At 42.6% G+C, this 25,474-nt stretch overlaps 1 protein-coding gene across 2 annotated transcripts in view; it reads right to left on the bottom strand.

Moving 5' to 3' along the window:
• Positions 1–25,474, bottom strand: part of kdm5a (lysine demethylase 5A) — a 203,173-nt gene that overhangs the window by 136,310 nt on the left and 41,389 nt on the right. For both annotated transcript variants that reach the window (XM_072552438.1, XM_072552439.1), the window contains exons 4-8: positions 21,056–21,226; positions 20,803–20,859; positions 19,962–20,073; positions 14,687–14,796; positions 8,758–8,916 (exon numbers count right to left, since the gene is read on the bottom strand). In XM_072552438.1, coding sequence (XP_072408539.1) covers positions 8,758–8,916; positions 14,687–14,796; positions 19,962–20,073; positions 20,803–20,859; positions 21,056–21,226 — 609 coding nt within the window. The remainder of the gene's footprint in view (positions 1–8,757; positions 8,917–14,686; positions 14,797–19,961; positions 20,074–20,802; positions 20,860–21,055; positions 21,227–25,474) is intronic.

Genomic DNA, 25,474 nt, shown 5'->3' with positions numbered 1-25,474 from the left:
CACAGACACATCAAAGCATACCTTACAATGTCCCAGACACTATCACCATTACCATTCTTGAATATGTCCTGTCCAGTGACAGGATAGACCCAGCAAAGATGGTGGCACAGTGTTATGCCGTAGTGTGGGAGTTACCCTGGGTGTCCTCAAGATTGACTCCAGATCCCATGAAATTTCATGGCTTCAGGTTAAACGTGGGCAAGGAAACCTTCTACAAGTTAGCACATTCTGTCCTCTGTTCACTGATGAATCAGTACTCTACCACATTGAACATCTGGAGGAAGCAGAGGGTGGCAAGGGCGCAGCACGTGCTTTGGTTGAGGGATTTTAATGTCCACCAAGACAAGTGGCTTGGCAGCAGTACGTCGATTCGAGCTGGTCTGGTACTAAAGGATATAGCTGCTAGACTGGGTGTGTAGCAGGTGGGGAGGGAACCAAGAGGGCAAAACATACTTCACCTCAACCTTACCAATCTGTTGACTGCAGACGCATCTGCCAATGATAGTAGCACTAAAAGTGACCACCACAGTGGTTCCGATGAAGTCCTGCTTTCGTGCTGAGAATACTCCATCACATTGTGCAGCTGTCACCATGCTAAATAGGACAGAATTTGAACAGATCCTGAGTGAAACTCAGAATCAGACAAGAAATCCTGAAAATCCTGCAAAGTCCTCCTCACAAACATCTGGGGGCAATTCTGGAATTCATCAATTCCAGAATGGGCATTCATGAGGCTCTGTGGGTCATCATGAGCAGCAGAATTGTACTCCAACACAATCTGCAACCTCATGACCTTGCATGTCCATCATTCAACCCAGGGGATCAACTCTGGTTCAGTGGAGAGCGCAAGAGGGCAAGCCATGAACAGGGCCAGGCATACCTGAAGGTGGAGTGTCAACCTAGTGAAACTGCCAAACAGGACAATTTACATGCAAAACAGCACAAACAGCAAGTGATAGATAAAGCTAAGTGAACCCACAACAAACTGATAAGACTTGAACTCAGCAATCCTTAAGACTATAAGACATAGGAACAGAAATTAGGTCATTCTGCCCATCTAGTCTGCTCCACCATTCAATCATGGCTGATACGTTTTTCATCCTCATTCCCCTTCCTTCTCCCAGTCAGCCTTGATCCCCTTGACAATCAAGAACCTATCTATCTCATTCTTAAATACATCCAATGACCTGGCCTCTACAGTGTTCTGTAACAGTGAATTCCATAGATTCATCATTCTCTGGCTGAAGAGGTTTCTCCCTTTGTCCGTTCTGAAAAGTCTTCCCTTTCCTTGAAGGCTGTGCCCTCAGGTCCTAGTCTCTCCTACCAATGGAAACATCTTCCCAACGCCCACTCTGTCTAGGCCATTCAGTATTCTGTAAGTTTCAATTAGATCCCCTCTCATCCAGAGTTCTCAAACACTATCATGAACGTCCTCTGAACACGATCCAGGGCCAGCACATTCTTCCTGTGATATGAGCCCAACACTGTGCACAATACTCTAAATATGGTCTGACCAGAGCCTTTTAGAGACTCAGAAGTACATTCCTGGTTTTATATTCTAGCCCTCTCAAAATAAATGCCATCATTGCATTTGATTTCCTAACTATTGACTCAACCTGCAAGTTTACCTTGAGAGAATCCTGGACTGGAACTCCCAAGTCTCTTTGTACTTCAGAATTCTGAATTTCTCCCCAGTTAGAAAATAGTCTATGTTACTATGCTTCTTACCAAAGTGCATGACCTCACACTTTCCCAAGATTTACTCCATCTGCCACTTCTTTGCCCACTCTCCTAACCTGTCCAAATCTTTCTGCAGCCTCCTCACCTCCTCAATGCCACCTGTCCCTCTACCTATCTTTGTACCATCTGTAAACTTAGCCAGACAGCCCTCAGTACCTTCACCTAGATCTTTTATGTTTAAAATGAAAAGTTGTAGTCCCAACACTGAGCCCTCCGGCTATTGTACTGAAGTCGTGTGCTCCAGAACTTGTTCCCCCAGCTAGCCAACAGTACAGTTACAACACTGGCATCTACCTGACAATGTGAAAATTCCCTAGGTATATCCTGTACACAAAAAGCAGGACAAATCCAACCTGGCCAATTACCACCCAATCAATCAATCTCCTCTCCATCAACAGTACAATGATGGAAGGGGTCATCAACAGTGCAATCAAGCACCACCTGCTCACTGACGCTCAGTTTGGGTTTCATAGAACATAGAACATTACAGCGCAGTACAGTCCCTTCAGCCCTTGATGCTGCACCGACCTGTGATATCAATTTGAAGCCCATCTAACCTACACATTTGCATTTTACATACATAGAATGTAGAATGTTACAGTGCAGTACAGGTCCTTCAGCCCTCGGTGTTGTGCTGACCTGTGAAATTAATCTGATGCCCATCTAACCTACACCATTCCATTATTATCCTTATGTATGTCAAATGCCCATTTAAATGCCTCAACGTCGGGAGTCCACGACTGTTGCAGGCAGGCCGTTCCACACCCCTACTACTCTGAGTAAAGAATCTACAGGATATTTGTCCTAAAGCTACCACCCCTCAATTTGAAGCAATGTCACCTCATGTTAGCCTTTACCATCTGAGGAAAAAAGTTCTCACTGTCCACTCTATCTAACCCTGTGATTGTATGTCTCAATTAAGTCACCTCGCAACCTTATTCTCTCCAATGAAAACAGCCTCCGTTCCCTCAGCCTTTCATCTTAAGACCTTCCTTCCATACCAAGCAACATCCTAGTAAATCTTCTCTGAACCCTTTCCAAAGCTTCCACATCCTTTCTATAATGCGATGACCAGAACTGTACGCAATACTCCAAGTGCGGCTGCACCAGAGTTTCGTACAGCCGCAGCATGACCTCATGGCTCCAAAACTCAATCCCTTGACTAATAAAAGCTAACACACCATATGCCTTCTTAACAGCCCGATCAACCTGGGTGGCAACTTTGAGGGATCTATGGACATGGACAGAGATCTCTCTGCTCATCTACACTACTAAGAATCTTACCATTAGCCCAGTACTCTGCATTCCTATTACTCCTTCCAAAAAGTGAATCACCTCACACTTTTCCGCATTAAACGCCATTTGTCACCTCTCAGACAAGCTCTGTAGCTTATCTATGTCTCTCTGTAACCTTCAACATCCTTTGTCACAATCCACAACTCTACTGACCTTCGTGAGATCCACAACTTTACTAACCCATCCTCCATGCCATCATTCAGGGTCACTCAGCTCCTGCTCTCATTACAGCCTTGGTTCAAGGATGGACAAAAGAGCTGAATTCCAGAGTTGAAGTGAGTGACAACCCTTGACATCAAGGCAACATTTGACCAAGTATAGCATCAAGGAGTCCTGGCAAAATTGGAATCAATGGGTATCGGGTGCAAACACTCCACTGGTTAGAGTCATACCTGGCACAAAGGAAGATGGTTGTGGAGGGTCAGTCATCTCAGCTCCAGGACATCTCTGCAGGAGTCCCTCAGGTTAGTGTACTAGGCCCAGCAATCTTCAGCTGCTTCAATGACCTTCCCTCTGTCTTAAGGTGAGAAGTGGGGATGTTCACCGATCATTGCGCAGTGCTCAGCACCATTCGCAGCTCCTCAGATAATGAAACAGTCAGTGCTCAAATGCAACAAGACCTGAACAATATCCAGACTTTGGCCAACAAGTGGCAAGTAACATTCATGCCACACAATGACCATCACCAATGAGAGACACTAAACACTGCTTCTTGACAGTCAATGGTATTAACATCGCTGAACCCCCCATGATCAACATCCTTAGGATTGCCATTGACCAGAAACTCAACTGGACTCACCACATAAACAGTGGCTACAAAAGCAGGTCAGACACTAGGGATACTGCGACAAGTAACTCACTTCCTGATACCCCAAAGTCTATCCACCATCTACGAGGCACAAATCAGGAGTGTGATGGAATACTCCCCACTTGCCTGGATGGGTTTGGCTCCAACACAAGCAGCTTGACACCATCCAGGACAAGCAACCTGCTCGATTAGCACCATATCTACAAACATTCAATCCCTTCACCATCAGCACTCAGTAGGAGCAGTGTGTACTATCTACAAGATTCACTGCAGAAATTCACCAAAGGTCCTTCGACGGGACCTTGCAACCCCATGACCACTTCTACTTAGAAGGAAGAGGGCAGCAGGTACTTAGGAACACCACCACCCGCAAGTTCCTCTCCAAGCCACTCAGCACCCTGACTTGGAAATATACTGCAATAGTTGGGTCAAGAACCTGGAATACCCTCCCTACCAGCATTGTGGGTTAACCAACAGCAAGTGGACTGCAGGGATTCAAGATGGCAGCTCACCATCACCTTCCCAAAGGCAAATAGGAATGGGTTATCAATACTGATGCCTAAGTCTCACAAATGAATTTTAAATAAACACTTGTCACCAGCTGCCATCCTGCAAAGGGCCCTTTTATCCACACTCTCTCTTCCCTGCCAGAAAACCAAGCGTCTATCCATGCTAGCACATTGCCTCTAGCACCATGGGCCCTTATCTTCATCAATAGCACCCTGCTTGGCCCCTTGTCAAATGCCTTCTTGAAGTACAGGCAGGTAACATCAGTTGGCTCTCTTTGGGGATGAAATGAGCAGGTTAGACCAAAGAATTCTAGTAGTTTTGTCAAGCATCACCTCCCCTTGATGAAACCGGCTGACTTTGTCCAATTTTACCACACACTTCCAAGTATTCAGAAGTCTCATCCTTTACAATGAATTCCAGGATCTTACCCACGACCAAGGTTAGGCTGGTTAGTCTGCAATTTTCCATCTTTTGCCTTGGTCCCTTTTTAAATAAGGGTGCCTCGTTAGTGATTTTCCAGTCCTCTGTGACCCTCCCTGATTCAAGTTATTCCTGAAAGATCACCACTAACGCCTCCACTTCAGCTATCGCCCTTAGAATTCTGAGGTGTAGTCCATCTGGTCCAGGTGATTTATCCATCTTCAGGCCATTCAGTTTTTCTAGCAGCTTCTCCTTGCTGATGGCCTATCCTGAATTGTTGGGAAATTACTCATGTATTCTACTATGAAGACTGATACGAACTAATTACTCAGTTCCTCAGCAACTTCCTTGATCCCCACTACTATCTCTCCAGTGCCATTTTCCAGCAGCCCAATGTCCACTTCTGTCTCTCTTTTGCTCTAAAGGGAGCCTTATACTCTTGACCCAACGACTGTGAAGGAACAGCAGTATATTTCCAAGTCAGGGTACTGAGTGGTTTGGAGGGGAACATGGTGGTGTCCTTGGTGGAGGGGGAGGCGGAGTTGAAGTGGTCAACTTCGGGGAGGGTAGGAATATTGAGTGACTGTCCCAGAGGTGTTCCCTGAAATGTTCCATTGCTTGCTGTTCAGGCTCCCTGATGTGAGGAGCTGTTGCTTGATAACACTTTTCTTGACACCTTCTGTTATTTTACTGATGATTGAGAGCAGTCTGATGGAGCAGTAATTGGCTCAGTACATGGACAACTTTCCACATTCATAGAATCATAGTATCCCTACAGTGTGGAAACAGGCCATTTGGCCCAACAAGTCAACACTGACCCACCCCCAGAGTATCCCACCCATGACCCATTCCCTTACCCTATTACTCAACATTTCCCCTAACTAATGCACCTGGCCGACATATACCTGAATATTATGGGCAATTTAGCATGGCCAATTCGCCTAACCTGCACATCTTTGGACATTGTTGGGTGATGGTAGATTGTAACTGGATTGGAGAGCTGCACTAGGAGGGTGCCACATTCTGGAGCACAAGTCTTCAGTACTATTGTCAGAATGCTGTCAGGGCCCATAGCCTTTGCACTCTCCAGTGCCTCCAGTCACTCACAGCCACACCCTCCTGTCTCTGACCACTCGCCAGTCATGAATGGTGGTGGACAATTAAACAACTCATTGGAGGAATCAGCTCCACAAATATCCCCATCTTCAGTGATGGAAGAGACTAAAGCAATACTGCAAAAGTAAAGACTGAAGCAGTCTTCTGATTCACAGGTACCAGTCTTCAGGCAATTTGATTCACTCCACCTGACATCAAGAAACAGTTGGAGGCACTGCAGAGTGGAAAGACTATGCGCCCTGACAACATTCTGACAATAGTACTAAAGCTTGTGCTCCAGAACGTGGCACTCCCTAGTCAAGCTCCTCCAATCCAGCTACAACCTACCATCTACCCAACAATGTGGAAAATTGTCCAGGTATGTCTTCTACATAAAAAGGACAAATCCAATCCAGCCAATTACCACTCTATCGGTCTGCTATCAGTGACCAGTAAAGTAACAGAAGGTGTCATCAACAGGGCTATTAAGCAACAGTTGCTCAGCAATAAACTGCTCAGTTTCACCCAGTTTGAGTTTGACCAGAACCACTCAGCTCCTGACCTCATTATAACTGGCTTCAAACATGGAGAAAAGAGCAGAATTCCAAAGATGGGGCGACAGTGACGGCACTTTGACATCAAGTCTGTATTTGACAGAGTGTAGCATCAAGCAGCCTAGGCAAGACTGGAATCAATGGGTATCAGAAAACAAACTTTCCACTGGTTGGAAGCATACTTAGCACAGAAGAAGATGGTCGTAGTTGTTGGAGGTCAGTCATCTTAGCTCGACAACATCACTGCAGTAGTTCCTGAGGCTAGTGTCCTCAACCCAACCATCTACAGCTGCTTCACCATTGACCTTTCCTCCATCATAAGGTCAGACATGGGGCTGCTTGTTGATGAGTACAACGTTCAGCTCCATTTCACCACTCTTCGAAAATGAAACAGTCCATGTTCAAAGGGAACAGGATCTGGACAATATCCATGTCATTCATGTCACACTTATATCAGGCAATGATCATCTATGAAAGCCAATTTAATTGGTGCCCTTTGACATTCAAATGTATCCCTGAAACCCCCATTATCAACAACCTCAGAGTTACCATTGACCAGAAACTCAACTAGACTCACCACATAAATACAGTAGCTGCAAGAGCAGTTCAGAGGCTTGGAATACTATAACTCACCGCCTGACTCCCCTCAGCCTGTCCACCATCCACAAAGTACAAGTCAAGAGTGCGGCAGAACACTCTCTTCTTGCCTGGATCCAGCTCCAACAATACTCAAGAAGCTTGACACCATTCAGGTCAAAGCAGTCTGCTTCATTGGCACTACATCCAGAAATTTCCACTCCCTCCATCACTACTCAGTAGCAGCAGTTTATACTATATACAAGATGCACTGCAGGAATTCACCAAAGATCCTCATACAGCACCTTCTAAGCACACAACTACTTTCACCTACAAGGACAAGGGGTAACAGAGACATGGGGACACCACTCCCTGCAAGATCCACGCTATGCCACTTACCACTCTGACACACAGCGCCATTCCTTCACTGCTACTGGCTCAAAATCCTGGAAGGCCCGAATGGCATTGTGGGTCTGCCTACAACATAATGCCTGCAGTGGTTCAAGACAGCAGCTCACCACCACCTTCTCAAGGACTACTAGAGATGGGCAATAAATGCTAGTCCAGCAACGCCCACATCCCAAGAATGATTTTTTTTAAAATAAAGTTAGCATTTCAAATTTGGGGTTTGGTTTTGGAAGCAGGAGTCATGAGTCACAATGATAGCAACATAAGAACTCAGTGCAGGAGGCAGCAATTTAACCCCTCTATTCTGCTTTGCCATTCCGAAAGATCTTGGCTGATAGCATCTTCGACAACTTCTCCCTACACCCGAGAAGCCTTTAATCCATTACTAATAAAAGAAATTGCCCATCTATCTCAAGTTTATTCAGTACCCACAGATTCACAACCCTTTGATAGAAGCAATTCCACCTCACCTTAGTTTTAAATTTGCCATCCCTTTGCCCAAAACTATGACCTCTCATTCTAGATTGCTCTACAAGCAGCAACACCCACTCTTACACCAACTTTGTCAATCTGCTTTAGCATTTTGTAAGCGCAATTAAATTCCCCATATCTTCTAAATACGTGCAAGTTGGCCGAAACTGCTCAATCTCTCCTTAGAAGCCTTTAATCTCTGGGAAGAATCTAGTGAACCTTCTCGAAACTGCCTCTAATGCAAAGACATGCTTGATTGATAAGGTGACAAGTGGAGGAGACTGACAGAATACAAACCTCAATATGGACCGGTTGGCTCAAGTAGCCTGTTTTAGTAAGACATTTCACAATGCTTTAGATATTTAAGTTCCACAAGAATGGCCATCCAAGCATTCTTCAAACTATATACCAGGAAGAATTGGAATTTTCAGAAGAGGAGGAGGGGGGGGGCGGTGAAACACAACCTTGGAAGATAAAAATGTTCTCCACACTCACTAGTTGTCAGAATCTGACATGTGTTCATACAAGACAAATTGCATATGAAATCAAAGACTTCAATATCAAATTCTGCAGTGCAAAACAGAAAAAGCCATTGCATCAAATCAAACATGCAATTCATCCACCACATACTTTCCAGCCATGGAATTGAATGTTTAGCATGTGTTTGACCTTCTATGTGCTTTAAAGCTAGAAAAGTAGAAAAACGCATAATTTGCTATATTTGTGATTCGGAAAATTTCTTCAATAACCAATAAAGTAATAAAAATATAAACAGCTGCTCCGCAGGCTGAAGTCGACACACACAAAAATTACCATTACAAAGTAGCCTGAGCTTACTTACAAGCAAACTGAACTGGATAAAAATCGCCAGCATGTTACCTCTGCCACACACTTGGGGCATCTCCAATCTCCCTTGGGCACATCCATGAGGGGAGGAATGAGACAGAAAGTATGGTAACTGTCATCACATCCATCACAGAGCAGTAAGCGGTCTTCATCATCCCCACGTGCACATACAAGGCAAACATACAGGTCAATCTGGAAGTGATAAACAAGTCAATAAGGGGAAGTTTAATATATGAGCTAAACACATTTCAGTTAGCATCAAACAACTCATACCTTTACAGCTTTACAGCCATTACAAACATTTATGGCAATTCCATCAGAGTCAGAGTCAATCAGAATGGAAGCAGATCCTTCGGTCCAACTACTCCACGTCAACCATTTTCCCAAACTAAACTAGTCACATTTGCACGCAATTGGCCCAAATTCCTCCAAACCTTTCCTATTCATGTACTTACCGAAATGTCTTTTAAATGTTCTAACTGTACAGTGAAACGTGCACGATATTGTAATGCATGCATTGGCACATGGACAGATCCTCTCACACAAAGTGTGTTGACCATGATCATAGCCCAGGTATCTCAGTCAGCACTGACAATGCAACACTACATTGCTTCACATACCTAAGCTCCACGAGCACCAGGAAACTGTCACTTTATGCTGAAATCACTGCAGCATAGAAACATCACCACTACAAGTCCCCCTCCAAACTATATACCATCTTGACTCGGAATTATATTACCTTCCCTGTCACTGGGTCAAAAGCCAAGAACTCTGTTCCAGCTTCACCAGTATTACTATATCTTGAGCATGTCTGCAGTTGGAAAAGGCAGCTCATCACAAGGTTCTCCAAGGCCACTAAGGATGGGCAAAATATGCTAACTGAGTCAGCAACACCCACATACCACAAATAACGTTTTTTAAAGAAGCTGCAGATGTTACGATCAAGCCAAGGAGCACAGGATACTTGCAGCTTGCTTGGTGTTCTCAAAGTCCACAAAGTGTGCATCCTCACTCTACAGTGGAGATCTGAACAACACTAGGTAAGGAGAAAGGCAGAACTATTTCTACACATCTCTTGGAAGAGCAACGTCACCAACTCAGGAGGTCTCCTGGACAGTGCTAATTCCATCAGCGCACACTAACTGCTTAGTTCATAATGCTTGCCACTTATAGGTAATGGTGCTAATGTTTGTTAGGTCAGCCAAAATAAGAAAAAAAAACATGAAGCTTGTCCTACTGAAACATCAATTGGTTGGGCGATATCTCAAATGTTTTCTGAAGGAACATCTTTGTGCTAGAACTAAATGCGGCAACTCAAATGTGACAGTGCGTCCAGGTGAGTTCAGATTTAAAACAGATGTGTGATCAATCATTTGTCAGTAAAACAAGGTGCAGGTGATCTCAGTCTTGTTGTAGAAGTATCACATGGTTAAGCTGCAACTGAATAGCTTATGAGCAGCGTGAGCAAGTTGGCCTGAAGTCAAAGTTAATTAAAAACTAAAAGATTGGCCACTTTCCTATCAAAAAAGCCATGAAATACAGCCTACATAGGCTAGGTGCAAATGGGCAAGACAGAAACAGGAACATAGAAAGGAACAGCAGGAGTAGGGTCATTTGGCCTCTTGCCATCCAATTCAATTCTGACTAATCATTCAACTCACCCTGTTCCCACTTTCGCTCTTTATCTTTGATCCCTTAACCCAAAATGGCTACATCTAGCTCATGAAAAGCATTCAATGTTTTGGCCTCAACTGCTTTCTGTCATAGAGAATTATATAGGCTCACTATTCTCTGGATGAAGAAACTTCGCCTCATCAGTCTTAAATGGCCTACCCTGTATCCTTACACAGTGACTCCTCCTTCCTGCATTTACCCTGTCTCACCCTGTTTTTCATAGAAATGAATAAAATCCCCCTCATTCTTCTAAATTCACAACCAATCCAGTCTCTCATCATACATCCCTTCCACAATCCCAGGAATCAGTCGGTTAAACCTTTGTTGCATCCTCCATGGACAGAACGCCCTTCCTCATATCAGTCAGAGACCAAAACTGCACACATTATTCCAGGTGTGGTCTCAAGACCTTGTACAGCTGCAGCATCCCTACTCCTGTACTAAAATCTTCTCACTACGAAGGCGAACACACAACTTGCCTCAAATTCCCTCTAAACCTCCTCCCCATGCTTATTTTCAGAGACTGGTGTACAAGGACACTCAGGACTCATTGCACCTTAGTGGACGGCATGGTGGCAGTGGTTAGCACTGCTGCCTCACAGCGCCAGAGACCGGGTTCAATTTCCGCCTCAGGCGACTGACTGTGTGGAGTTTGCACGTTCTCCCAGTGTCTGCGTGGGTTTCCTCCGGGTGCTCCAGTTTCCTCCCACAGTCCAAAGATGTGCAGGTCAGGTGAATTGGCCATGCTGAATTGCCCGTAGTGTTAGGTAAGGGGTAAATGTAGGGGTATGGGTGGGTTGCGCTTCAGAGGGTCGGTGTGGACTTGTTGGGCCGAAGGGCCTGTTTCCACACTAAGTAATCTAATCTAATAATCTTTCCCAATTCATGCCATAATCTGCTTGAATAAAAATCGGAAGAACCGCAGATACTGCAAATCAAGAATAAAAAGAGAAGTTGCTGAAAAACCCCAGCAGGTCTGGCAGTATTTGTGAAGAGAAATCAAAAAGTTAACATCTTGGGTCCGATGATCCTTCCTCAGAACCTAGTCACTGGATCCAAAATATCAACAATAAGCTGCCTTCCTGTTTTTGCTGCCAAAGTGAATTTATCCATATTATACTTCATTTGCCATGCACTTTCCCACTTAGCCAGTCGATATCACACTACAACATCTGAATGAGTGAGTTAGCTTTATTATCATATCTCTGCATCCACCACACAGTTCACCCTTTTACCCAACTTTGTCATCTGTCAACTTGGAGACATAGGATTTAGTTCCTGTTAATATATATCAAGTAGCTGGGATCCAAGCAATGATCCCTGCAATATCCCATGAGATACTGCCTGCTACTCAAAAAACTGTTCATTCTACTGTCTTTTCTGCCTGCTAACAGTTCTTGAGCCAAGTCAGTGGTACACTATCCCTAAACCCATGCTCTTGAATTTTGCACGCATGATCTTTTAACTTTATTAAAAGCCTTCTGAAAGTGCAAGTAAATCTATAAAGGCTCCCTTTACTAACTCAATTGGCTACATCCTTGAAAAACTTGCAATGGATTTGCCAAGCTGATGCTGACTTAGCTTGTTCCTGTCACCATTTTTCTAAGTACTCTGCTTTTGAAAGGACTCTAGCATTTTCACTACCACTGATAGGAGAAAGCAAGGACTGCATATGCTGGAGAGTCAGAGTCAAAAAGCGTGGCTTCAAGAAAGAGCACAGTACGTCAGGCAGCATCCAAAGTGCAGGAGAGTCAACATTTCAGGCAGTAGCCCTTCATCAGGTGTTGATTCTCCTGCTCCTCGGATGCTGCCTGACTTACTGTGCCTTTTCCACTGCCATGCTTTGACACTTTCACTGATGTCAGGCTAAACAGTTTACATTTAAGTTTTCTCTTTTTTTAAAATAATGAGGTTACGTTAGTTACTCTCCAATCCTCAGGGACTGTTCCAGAGTTGATAGAACTTTGAAGGTTAACCATCTATGCATCCACTATTTCTCTGACCACTTAAGTACTCTGGGATGTAGATTATCAGACCCTGGGAATTTATTGACCTTTAATCTCATCAAATTTCCCAGGGCCTGATATTGAATGAATTTCCCTATTAGTAGTGATTTCCTTCAGTCCTGCTCTCCCTCATGACACATTGTGTACTAAAACATAGAAACATAGAATTTTCCAGGACAGAAATAGACCATTCCGCCCATCAGCTTTCGAAAAAGCTACCCAGGCAGTGCCTTTCATCAGCCCTGTCTCCATAGCCCTCTAAAATTCATTACTTTCAAATATACATTCAGCTTTCTTTAGAAACCCAGTATGGAATCTGCCTCTCCCAGGCAGCGCATTCCAAATCCTGACAAATGTGAAATTGTTCTTCATTTTAGTCCTAGCTCTCTTGCAGACAATTTTGAAATTGTGACCTCTAATTACTGATATACCAACCAGGTAAAACAGAATATCCAGCTTTACCCTGTCAAAATTGTTGACAATTTTGGACACTTCAATAAGGTCACCTCTCCCTTCCATGTAACTCTGCATTTCCCATGGCTAATCCACCTAACCTGCACATCTTTGGACTGTGGGAGAAAACCAAAGCATCTGGAGGAAACCCACGCAGACACAGGGAGAACCATGCGAACTCCATACAGATAGTTGCCCAAGGGTGGAATAAAACCCAGGACACTGACACTGTGAGGCACAAATGCTAACCACTGAGGTGTAGCATCACTTCCTTGCTGGATGTAGGTTTGCTCGCTGAGCTGGAAGGTTCCAGCAAGCAAACATACTTCCAGAACCTCAACCTGAGCTACAAGTCTTCTCAAAGTTCGCTACCACTTCCTTGTTTTTATACTGTATGCCTCTATTTATAGACCCAAGGATCCTGTAAGCCTTCTGAACAACTGCTTCAACTTTCCTGGCCATCTTCAGAGAATTATACATTTAAACTCCAGTACTCCCCTTAAAGTTGTACTATTGAGCCTGTATTGTCTCCCCACATTCCTCCAAGCCAAATACATTACCTCACATTTGCCTGCATTGAAATTCATCTCCCGGATGTCTATTCATTTGGCAACTTTATTATTTAAATGTCTGGATTAACTTTCACATTAGTCATCAGCATCTTCTCTTTCCCTCTTTCCACCCACTCACTCACCAGCCCTTACTCGAGTATAGTCTTAACTTCCCCTCTGAACTTTCTGCATTCAACTTGGTTCTCACTTATGTTATCCACTGGCTATGTTTCACAAACATCTTTCCTCTGGTTCATTGTATGCTATCATGTAGGGAACTCTGGTTTTGGCTACACGACCGAATACTTTCCATCTATTACCACTCTCTGTCTTCTGTGAACCAGCCAGTTCTGTATCCAGACAGCCAAATTTCCCTGTATCCCTTGCCTCCTTACTTTGAATGAGCCTTCTACGGGGAAACCTTATTAAATTCAATAAGGCTTGTGAGGCATGACCTGACCCTCACAAAGCTATGCTGATTGACTCTCTATAATCAAGCTAAGCTTTTCCAAATAATCACAAATCCTGACTCTCCAAATCCTCTCCAATAATTTGCACTGATGTAAAACTGATTGGTCTGTAATTCCCTGTTCTCTTCCTTGAACAAGGGAATAACATTTGCCACCCTCCAATCACCTGGTACTACTCCAGTGGACAGTGAAGACGCAAAGATCATTGCCAAAAACACAGCAATCTTTTCTCTTAATTCCTGTAGTAATCTTGGGTATATCCTGTCCGGCCCTGTGACATCTATCCTCGAGTTTTTCAAAATTTCCAGCACATCCTCCTTCTTAATATCAACCTGTTCGAGCATATCTGTCTGCTTCACGCTGTCCTCAGAAACAACAAGGTCCCTCTCAGTAGTGAATACTGAATCAAAGAATTCATTAAGGTCCTCCCCAACTTCCTCTGACTCCAGGCACCTCCAGTATCCCTAATCAGCCCTACCCTCACTTTGGCCATCCTCTTGTCACTCACATTAATATAGAATGCCTTGGGGTTTTCCTTAATCCTATCTGTCAAGGCTTTTTCTTGTCCCTTTCCAGCTCTCCTAAGTCCATTCTTTAGTTCCTTCCTGGCTCCCTTGTAATCTAGAGCCCTGTGTGATCCTTGCTTCCTCAACCTTGAATAAGAGTTGACCAATAAAGAAGAACAGAAAGCAACACAATTACTACAACAAACCCTCCTGTTTAATAAACAAGAAGCTAAAACAAAAAGTGTATTTTAACCACATCAAGTCAACAAAAGACATCATGCAGCACCCCTAACTGAACTTACGAAGTTAACAGCCAAGGCTCCTTTACGCTGTCTCATTTGCATGCGAGGCAATTGCATCTCTGCATTCTTCTTGTGCCCGGTCGAGCGCAGGGTCACAGAAAACTCCTCATCTGAAAAGAAAATGAACCCAATAATTCTGAGCAAAATACCTCCACCCAACACACAAAGTAACAGTAGAAAAAGCAGTAGACAACCATTCGGTTTCTCAATCCTTGCCTGTCATTCAGTACAATCATGGCAGATTTGTTTGCATTTTACATTCTTGTATTCCCATTTACTCCACTCCCAATAACCTTGGACCCCTTTGTTCAACTAGCTCTGCCTTAAAAAATATTCAAAGACCAATTGAACACAAAACACGTGGACGACAAGTTTCTAGGGTGTGTTAGGGATGCCTTTCTAAAACAGTATGTTGAAGAGCCAAACTAGAGGATGTGCTATTTTAGATTAGATTACTTACAGTGTGGAAACAGGCCCTTCGGCCCAACAAGTCCACACCGACCTGCCGAAGCACAACCCACCCATACCCCTACATTTACCCCTTACCTAACACTACGGGCAATTTAGCATGGCCAATTCACTTGACCTGCACATCTTTGGACTGTGGGAGGAAACTGGAGCACCCGGAGGAAACCCACGCAGACACAGGGAGAACGTGCAAACTCCACACAATCAGTTGCCTGAGGCAGGAACTGAACCCCGGTCTCTGGCGCTGTGAGGCAGCAGTGCTAACCACTGTGCCACCGTGCCGCCCCAGATCTAGTATTACAATTTTAAAAGTGCTAATTCACAATCTTGTTGTAAAAGAACCAATAGAATCTGAAATGATTGACTGAATAACACACAAGGCCTCACTTAACACGGTTGCATTCCTGAAAGAGTAACATTAAAACACATCAGATTTTTCAAATGTAAAAAATCGTAGTCAGGTTCTGTCTGAAATTCTCTTATTGGGGCAAAACATAAAGGTTAAAACCTTTTTTGTTGCTAAATTCCTAGCTTTGTAAATGAAGTAATTTTAAAAACCAAAATAAATTTTGGAACAAAGGAATATTCTGACTCTCCCCAAGTCCAGCACTCCACAACCCTTATCTCATTCGCTGACTCTCGCACTCACCTGACAAACCCCTGTCTTTCTGCCACCAACTACGCTGTCTAACCATCTGTCCAACCCACTCCCTGATTGCCACATCTCTCTCCAACCTATGTCTAGTATTCTAACTTGCAACAAATCCCACTCACTAATTACCCTAGTCCTCACTGATATACATTGGTTCTCTTGTTCAGCAGGGCCACCATTTTAAAATCTTCCATAGCTTGCTCCCTTCCAGTCTCCACAACATATAATCCTTCAATTTATCTGCAATTCCACAGTCTCTTCTTCATCCCTGATTAAACTGCTTCACCAAATCTCTTGGGCTGACAGAGCACAGATTCTGAAATTTTCTCCTTAAACCACTTCACCTCAGCTTCTTCCTTTATGACACTGCTTAAAATCTGACCCATTAACCATCTGAACAGATATTTCCATGTGGCTCAGTGTCACGTTCTATAACAACTTAGCAAACTGCAGTGTTTTATTATGTTGAAAGGTTCTTGGCACTGTAAGGCTACAGCACTAACCACTGAGCCTTTCTTTATCCAAGATTTTAAAGTGTATTTTTTCTGATCAGAAAACTTACCTTGGAGCAGCTGAGAGCTGGAGCAAAGTGGGCAGGAGGCTTGGAGCAGCTGACAGCCAGTGTGGAGACATGGTGCAGAGTGGGCACAGTTGTTGGACTGGGGTCTGGCACAGACGTTCAGTGGCTTGCAAGGCTAATCAGACCATGAGTGAAAGGTCCTGCAGTCAGCTACAGTATGGTTATCCTTTTAACTATGTCTTATTTCTAACTCATACTATAAATCACTAAGGTAATGCAACTTCTTTTCTTTTTATTCCTCTTTTTGTGTCTAAGATTTATACCTAGGTACTCTGCATTTAAGATGGTGTGATGAAAGGCCACATTGTAAACTTTTCACTGTACTCTTGCACTTGAGCACGTGACAATAAAGGATGTTCTATTCTATGCTGTGAATCCAACAAGGGATTAGGCTATATTGGATCTGGTGATTTGTAATGAGACAAAAAGAAAATGCAGAATAAAATATGCCCAAGGGAATTGTCAGTGACATAGTATCACTTAACATCTGATGTGAGAAACTGCTGAACTTAAAATTAGGATAATTATATGTGATTGAGGGCAAAGTCGGTTGGAATGGATTAGAAAAATAATTTAGCAGAAGAGACAGTTGAGGAACAAAATGGCAGATGTTTTAAAAAATAATTCATGACACATAGCAAAGACATATCCCAGTGAGGAAGGAGGATTCTAGGAAGGGGCTAAATTGAACATAGTTAACCAAGGAAGTTAGAGATAGTATTAAATTGAAAGGAAGACATATAACATGGCAAAGGTGATAAGCAAATTAGCAAATCAGCAAAGTCTTAAAATCCAAAATGTGATATGTTTTAAAAAAAAGGAGAAAATAAGCTATGTGAAACTAGAAAGTAACATTTAAAAAAAGATAGTAAAAGTTTCTTTAAACATTTTAGAAAGGAAGAAATGGACCAAAAAGTGAACATACCATTGTTAGAGAATGAGGCTTGGGAAGTAATAAGGAGCCTAAAAATAACAGAGGAGCTGAACAAATCTTTTGCAGACTTCACAGTACAGGATACTAATAGCATTATAGAAATGTTAATTAAAGGACTAAAGGGATGGGGAGATACAAACAACTAACTATCACAAGAGAAAACGTCCAAGGGAAACTAATGGACTAAAGGCAGACATGACCCCTGGAGCTGATGAGTTGAACTTTTGGGTTTTAAAAGGAAGTAGCTAGAGATGTTGAATGCACCACTGGCAATCTTCCAAGAATCCTTAGAATATGGAAAAGTTCCACAGGACAAGAAAACTGTCAATATCACACACCCGCTCGAAAAGGGGAGACAAATTAGGCACTGGGTCAAATTAGCGTAACATCTATTATTGAGAAAATGTTAGAGTATAATATAAAGACAGTAATGGAAGAGCATTTTAGAAACAAGATGGACTTGCTCAGCATGGCTTCATGAAAGGGAAATAATGTGTGACAAGTTTTTGGAGGTGCTGACAAATGGGATTTGATTAAGGGGCTGGAAAGTGGACTGAAATATAATGGGTAAACTGCCTCCAACACCGCACAATATGTCAAGTACCAAAGAGACAGGGTCATAGAACATTGAACAGTACAGCACAGTACAGGTACTTCAGCCCTTGATGTTGTGCCAATCTTTTATCCTACTCCAAGATCAAACTAACCTACATAATCTTCATTTTGCTAACATCCATGTACCTATCCAAGAGCTGCTTAAATATACCTAATGTATTTGACTCGATCACCACTGCTGGAAGTGCATTCCTCGCACCCACCACACTCTGTGTAAAGAACCTACCTCTGACACCTCCCCAAAACCTTCCTCCAATCGCCTTAACATTATGCCCTCTTGTGATAATCATTCTGCTCTGGGAAACGTTAGATTAGATTAGATTACTTACAGTGTGGAAACAGGCCCTTCGGCCCAACAAGTCCACACCGACCTACCGAAGCATAACCCACCCATTCCTGTACATTTACCCCTTTACCTAACACTATGGGCAATTTAGCATGGCCAATTCACCTGACCTGCACATCTTTGGACTGTGGGAGGAAACCGGAGCGTCTGGAGGAAATCTCTGACTATTCACTCTATCTATGCTTCTAACCATCTTGCACACCTCTTTCAAGTTGCTTCTCACCCTTCTTTGCTCCAATAAGAAAAGCCTAAGCTCCCTGAACCTTTCTTCATAACACATGCCCTCCAAGTCCAGGCAGCATTCTGGTAAATCTCCTCTGCACCCTCTCTGAAGTGTTCATTTCCTTCCTATAATGAGGCAAGCAGAACTGGAAAAAAAAAGTCAAATTCTCTCTGCTAAACAAAACCTGTAGCATAAGGCGAACCACTGATTGAATTGAAAGGATTATTGAGTCACTTACTAACTGACAAGACCAGGATGCACTAAGAATGGGGTTCAAGTAAAGGAATTATAAAAGGGATCAGTGTGAACAGCCTAAGAATAACACTAGAAGATCCAGAACAATCTGACCAGTTCTCAGTGAGTTTAAGTACCATGATGCAGCTGGTAGAAGTAAATTGGTTGAGTGTAATAATGATCTATTCATTAATTTTAGTAAGAGAATAAAATTCTTAATTGGTGAAACCTTTTGATGAATCACTCATCAGTACAGCATAGATCAAGGGGAAAACAGTGGACAGAATATATCTGGATATCCAAAAGACATTCGATAAGGTCCCGCACACTTTTCCCAGCCAAAGTGACTAATTAATAGACAGAGTTGGGGAAAAGAGGGTTTTTTTTAGATGGATACTTGCAACTAATGGGCTATCGCATGGAACAATGCTGGGGACACAAATATTTAATATATTAAATGACTGGAAATACCTAAGTAAATATATTGGCACCAAGACTGCAGATGACCAAACAGGTAGAAAAGGTAAGTAGTGAGGATGGCAGAATCTACAGAGGGATATAGACAGGTTACCCAGTTCGACAGATAGAATATAACGTGGTAAAAATGAAGTTTTGCACTTCGACAGGAAGAACAGAGGAGCTAATTATTTAGATTAGATTACTTACAGTGTGGAAACAGGCTCTTCAGCCCAACAAGTCCACACCAACCCACCGAAGCGTAACCCACCCAGACCCATTCTCCTACATTTACCCCTTCACCTAACACTATGGGCAATTTCGCATGGCCAATCCACCTAACCTACACATTGGGATATACTTGAGAAATCTGCAGCACAGGGGGATTTGGGGTTCCGAATGCAACCAAAAGCTAGAATTCAAGTTCAACGGCTAACAAGGAAGGCAAACAGCATGTTGGCCTTCATTTAAAAAGGGAATAGAGTATTAAAAAATAAACAAGGTAGGTTACATTAAAAACTATAAAAGGTACTGATCTAACTACAGCTGGGTTACGGTGAACAGTTTTGGTCCCCTTATTTAAGGAAACATATACTGTCATTGGAAACAATGCAGATAAGGTTCACTAGGCTGATTCAGGGTTTGAAGGGATTCTCTTACGAAGATAGTTGAAAAATCACACAACACCATGTTATCGCCAACACGTTTATTTGGAAGCACTAGCTTTCAGAGCACTGCTCCTTCATCAGGTAGCTTATTTTGCTTACCCTCTCTGTTCTTTGTCCGAAGACCCAGGCCCATCATTTTGGGTCCAGCACCAAAGATCTGAAGTTTTCTCAGCTCTGGATTTTTGGCAAAATCATCTTCAGAAAGATCATCCTGTAAAGAAGTTAACTTTTGATCTTTTTGTAACAATCACAGGAAAATCTAATTCCTTACTTACGTATATCCTTACTTACAATATATTATTAGAAATAATAGGGTCTATGGGAAAAGTGAGCAAAAAAAAAACTCACAATTGCACAAAGCCTAACAAAGTACAGCACAGCCTGAAGTGAACATTTAAATCATATTTATTAACAAAACAAAAGTAAATTTAACACATTATATTGAAAAAATATTGTTAATGCAAGGTCAGAGTGACATCAGAAATGGATGGCTGGGGTTGATTGCCTTCTAACGGTTTCTTGAGAGTTGGTTTAGATTGTGGGACAAGAACAAATTAGAAAGGTAAATGATATGTATAAGAGTAATGCAGTCCTGCAGAAATTATACAGGGCTTTGTCAGGAATTATACAAGAATATTCTTGTCTCAGACGGACAGCAATGAACATTCATTAGTTTAATTTTTAAGATCAAGCTGCTCAATATATAGTACTTGCTCTGATAGCAGCTGACATCAGCGTATGTGCAGAACGAAGTGTGGGAAATGATCACGGCTGGAATCGCGCTTTTGCGAACAGACGTATGCATTCTTGAAAATGCCCGTTCCCTAATTCTTCAGAGGTTATAGCCAAAACACACTGTCGAAACATGCTTTATACGAGAGCTACCTGTATCATTTCTTACAACCGTGGGGACAGCAAATGGATCGAGGAGTTCACTTACCTGATTCAAGGCTTTCACTGAACTGGGAAAGATCTGCACAGAAGAGTTTTCAGCAGTCTACAAAACAAATAGTGTTAGAATTATAACATGTGATGCTGCGATTCATTTCTGATTTACCCAGGAGGAATCAGCTCCCCAAATATGAGAGCAAGGTGGGAAATGGAGAGAAAACATAAGCCAAGGGAAATAGAAGACTCCATGCAAAGCCTGAACTGGGGGTGGGGTCATGAATTTTGATGCTGATGAATCTTACCGAGAGACTGGCTCCTGACTGAAACAATTCATAGGGATAGAGTATCCTTTCGTAGTGGGACCGTAACAGCGAACCAATACCCTTTCCTTGTGGGTAACTCATTCGACTGGCTACTTTGGCCCATTTTTTCTCCTTACACAGCACTTCAAATCCACCCTCACTTGCAACCACCTGCAAGAGCAAAGTTCATTCTTTAATGCTTAACCATTCAAGATAAAACTGAAGAAAATCATTTTCCGACTGATGGCTGAGTACTATGCTGCCTCAGTTATATAAACCCACAAGTTTCCAGATTGGGTGCCTGTTCTCTGTTCAGAAAATAGTTCCTCAGCTCATTTTCCACTCAGTTCCATGACTAACCTTAAGTTATCAGACTGCCAGCACTCAAACGTGGCACCCGATATCTTCATAATGAGGCAAGTGAGAAAGGAAGTAAGTACTGAACAAATTTGAGGAAAAGGAAAATCTTATTGTAAAATAATTCAGAGTAACATAGAATCTAAGAGGAAGATTAGGTCATTTGACCCATCCAGCCTGCTCTACCATTCAATAAAGGTTATGGCTGATCTAGTTGTGGCCTTAATTCCATTTTTCTGTCTGCACTTGATAACATGCAACTATCCCATCAATCAAAAATATATATTTTTTTCTCAGGTGGAATTAAAAACCCAGACCCCAATAGCTTTTTGCTTTTTTTGAGGGGGGGGGAATGGGTTGAGATATGGATCAGATGATGGAGTAGGTAACGAACAGCCAGATACAGTGTGCAGACAGTCTGCGAGAAGGGATGGGCATTTGATAGGACAAAGGTGCAGTCAGTGTGATGGGTTGAAGTATGTCTATTTAAATGCAATAAGTATCAGGAATAAGGGTGACGATCAGTACTTGAAACTACGATGTTGTGGCTATTACGGAGACTTGGATATTACAGAGGCGGGAATGGTTGTTGCATGTTCCAGGGTTTAGATGTTTCAGATGGCAGGGTGTGTAAAGCAGGTGCAGGAGTCACATTGCTAATCAGGGATACTATCACGGCTGCAGAAAGGGAGGTCGTTGAGGGGGATTTGTCTACACAGTCAGTATGGGTGAAAGTCAGAAACAGGAAAAGAGCAGTCACTTTATTGGGAGTTTTCCACAGGCCCCCCAAAATCAGCAGAGATAGAGAGGAGCAGATTGCAAGGCAGATTTTGGAAAGGTGCAGAAGTAACTGGGTTGTTGTCATGGGTGAATTGAACTTCCCTAACATTGACACTGATTGGAACCTACTTAGTTCAAATAGTTTGGATGCAGCAGTTTTTAATCAGGTGTGTCCAGTATGTAGATAGGCCCACTAGAGGGGAGGCCATATTTGATTTGGTGCTTGGTAATGAACCATGCCAGGTGTCAGATCTGCCAGTGGGAGAGCATTTCAGTGATAGTGATCACAACTCCTTAACCTTTACTATACTCATGGAGAGGGATAGGAGCAGACAGTACTGGAAAATATTTAATTGGGGGAGGGGGAATTACAATGCTATTAAGCAGAAAGTGGGGCGCCTAGATTGAGAACAGATGTTCTCAGGGAAATGTGGAGGTCGTTAAGGATGCCCCTGCTGATAGCACTGGACAGGTTTGTCCCACTGAGGCAAGGAAGGGATGGTAGGCTGAAAGAACCTTGGGTGACAAAGAGATGTGGAACATCTAGTCGCAAGGAAGAAGGAAGCTTACTTAAGGTTGAGGAGGCAAGGATCAGACAGGGCTCTACAGAGTTACAAGGCAGCCAGGGAAGAACTGAAGAATGGACTTAGGAGAGCAAGAAAGGGACATGAGAAAGCTTTAGCAGATAGAATTAAGGAAAACCCTAAGGCGCTTTGCACTTACATGAGGAACATGAGGATGACCATAGGGAAGGTAAGGCTGGGCTGACAAGTGCAGGTGGATTTCAACCTGAACAAGTGTGAAGTCACTCACTTCGGACGATCAAATTTGAATGCAGACTATAGAGTTAAATGCAGGACTCTTGGCAGTGTGGAGGAACAGAGGGACCTTGGGGTCCATGTCCATAAATCCCTCAATGTTACCACCCAGGTTGATAGGGTTGATAAGTACACGTATGGTGTGTTGGCTTTCATTAGCAGGGGGATGGAGTTTAAGAACCACAAGATTATGCTGCAGCTCTATAGAGTCCTGGTTAGACCACACTTGGAATATTGTGTTGACTTCTGGTCACCTTATGACAGGAAGGATCTGGAAGCTTTAGAGAGGGTGCAGAAGAGATTTACCAGGATGCTGCTTGGACTGAAGGGCATGTCTTATGAAAAAAGGTTAAGGGAGCTAAGGCTTTTCTCATTGGAACAAAGAAAGACGAGAGGCAACTTGATAGAGGTGTACAAACTTTGACAGGCATAGATAGATTGGATAGCCAGAGACTTTCTCCCAGGGTGAAAATAGCTATCATGAGGGGGCATAAATTTAGGCAACTGAAGGTAGGTTTAGGGGAGATTTCAGAGAAATGTTCTTTGCACAGAGAGTAGTGGGTGCATGGAATATACTGTCAGCTAGTAGAGTCAGATACATTAGGGACATTTAAGCGATTCTTGGATAGGCACATGGAAGTTAGCACAATGAAGGGTATGTAGGTTAGTCTGATCTTATAGTAGGATAAAAGGCCAGCACAACAGAGGGCTGAAAAGCCTGCACTGTACTGTTCTACGTTTCATCTTCAAGAAAAAAAATCCACAACCTCAACCCCAAGTGAAATGACACATCCCATCTCCATCTAAAGGCAAACTCTTTTTTTAAATGACCATGTTAGCTTGTTCTAGCCTCCCAAGAGGAAACAACCTCCATATCCACCTTATCAAATCCCCTCAAGCTCTTATGCATTTCAATAAATTAATTTGTCAGGTCTTCTACAATCCAGTGAGTATATGCCCAGATTGTTCAACCTTCCCTCATAAGGTAAGCCCATGAGTTGAGTCTAAATTGCTTCCAAAATACCTCCAAACATCTCTCAAAATAACAGCAAAATTGTACACCATATTTCAAACAGGAAGGGTTGGTTGGTTGGTAAGTTCACAATAGGTGGAGATAAAGCCCAAAGAGAAAAACAGTTGGACAGTCATTGAAAATGATGAGGCTAGGAGAATAAACAGCTATTAATGGGGATTGTTAGTAGCTAACAACAGAATGTGAGTAACAGCAGACAACGTGATAACAGAACCTGGTACGTGGAGTTAGGGGTAAGGACGGAGGAGAAGCTCAAGCCCTTCAGTTGCCAAACTTGATGTTGAATCCAGAAGGCTGTGTAGTTCCAGCTTCTCTGAGCTCTGCTGGAGCACTGCAACAAGCCTAAGACAGAGATGTTGGCCAGGGAACAGGGTGATGTGTTGAAGTGTATTAAAGGATCTGGACAAAGAAAAGTACATGGAGTTAGGCCACAGATCAGTGATGATTTCACTGAATGGCAGAACAGACCCACGAAGCTGAGAGACCTGCACAACGTTTCCTGCAACTAATCATGATCAAACAACGTGTTGTGAGACTGGTTACCTTATGCTTCTTGACACCACTATAGCCTTTCACCAATTAACAATGCCATCTTCAAATCTTTGTTGGCTGGCTGAGTGAGACTGCTCTTATCTTGTTCTGTTCTTCTCGTCAGTTGCAGCTAGAGGATATCCTGCAATGACTTCAGTTCCTGCCCCTGTATAATTTAGATTTGTGTTCCTTCACTTCGTTTCTTGACGATTCCGGATTTTAATTTTAATTGTCTTTAGCTGACAAGATCTTGACCAATGGACTTCCCACTCTATTGTCTGCTTCTCGACCTCACTTTTATGATTTAAGATGATACTTAAATTCTTGGCAAAGTAGCAGCGTTTGGTGTCATTTTTGATAATACTCCTCTTAAACACTTTACAGCATTTAATTATATTAATGAAACTGTTTACAAATTGAAGTTACTGATTGTGAAAATCATAATTGAATCAGGAAAAGTCAATAGTTTGGTTTTGCAAAACAAAAATCATTTTAAACGAATTAGTTTTTGAAGTAACTAGCAAAGTGTATAAGAGATTTCTCTTGATTATAATGTGCCTATGTTTCAAAAAGGCATTTGACAAGGTGAAGCATCAAATGTTGCTACCAAAAATGGCACAATATGTTAGCATGGATTAAAGATTGGTTAGCTGACAGGATACAGTCAAAATAAATGAGATTCAAGGTTGGCAAGATGCAACTAGAAAAGAGTCACAGGGAGCAGTTATGGAGCCTCAATTTACAATAAGACAATCTGAACATCTGTATCAATGACCTGGATGGATGGATTTATACAGTAGTTAAATTTGCCAATGACACAAAAGATAGATAGAAAAATAAGCTGCCAAATGAGTTCAAAAATATTAACGGATATAGATAGGTCAAGTAAGTAGGCAAACA

Source organism: Chiloscyllium punctatum, chromosome 32, assembly GCF_047496795.1.
Source record: "Chiloscyllium punctatum isolate Juve2018m chromosome 32, sChiPun1.3, whole genome shotgun sequence".
Classification (NCBI taxonomy): domain Eukaryota; kingdom Metazoa; phylum Chordata; class Chondrichthyes; order Orectolobiformes; family Hemiscylliidae; genus Chiloscyllium; species Chiloscyllium punctatum.
This window is presented reverse-complemented; position numbering and strand designations above follow the sequence as displayed.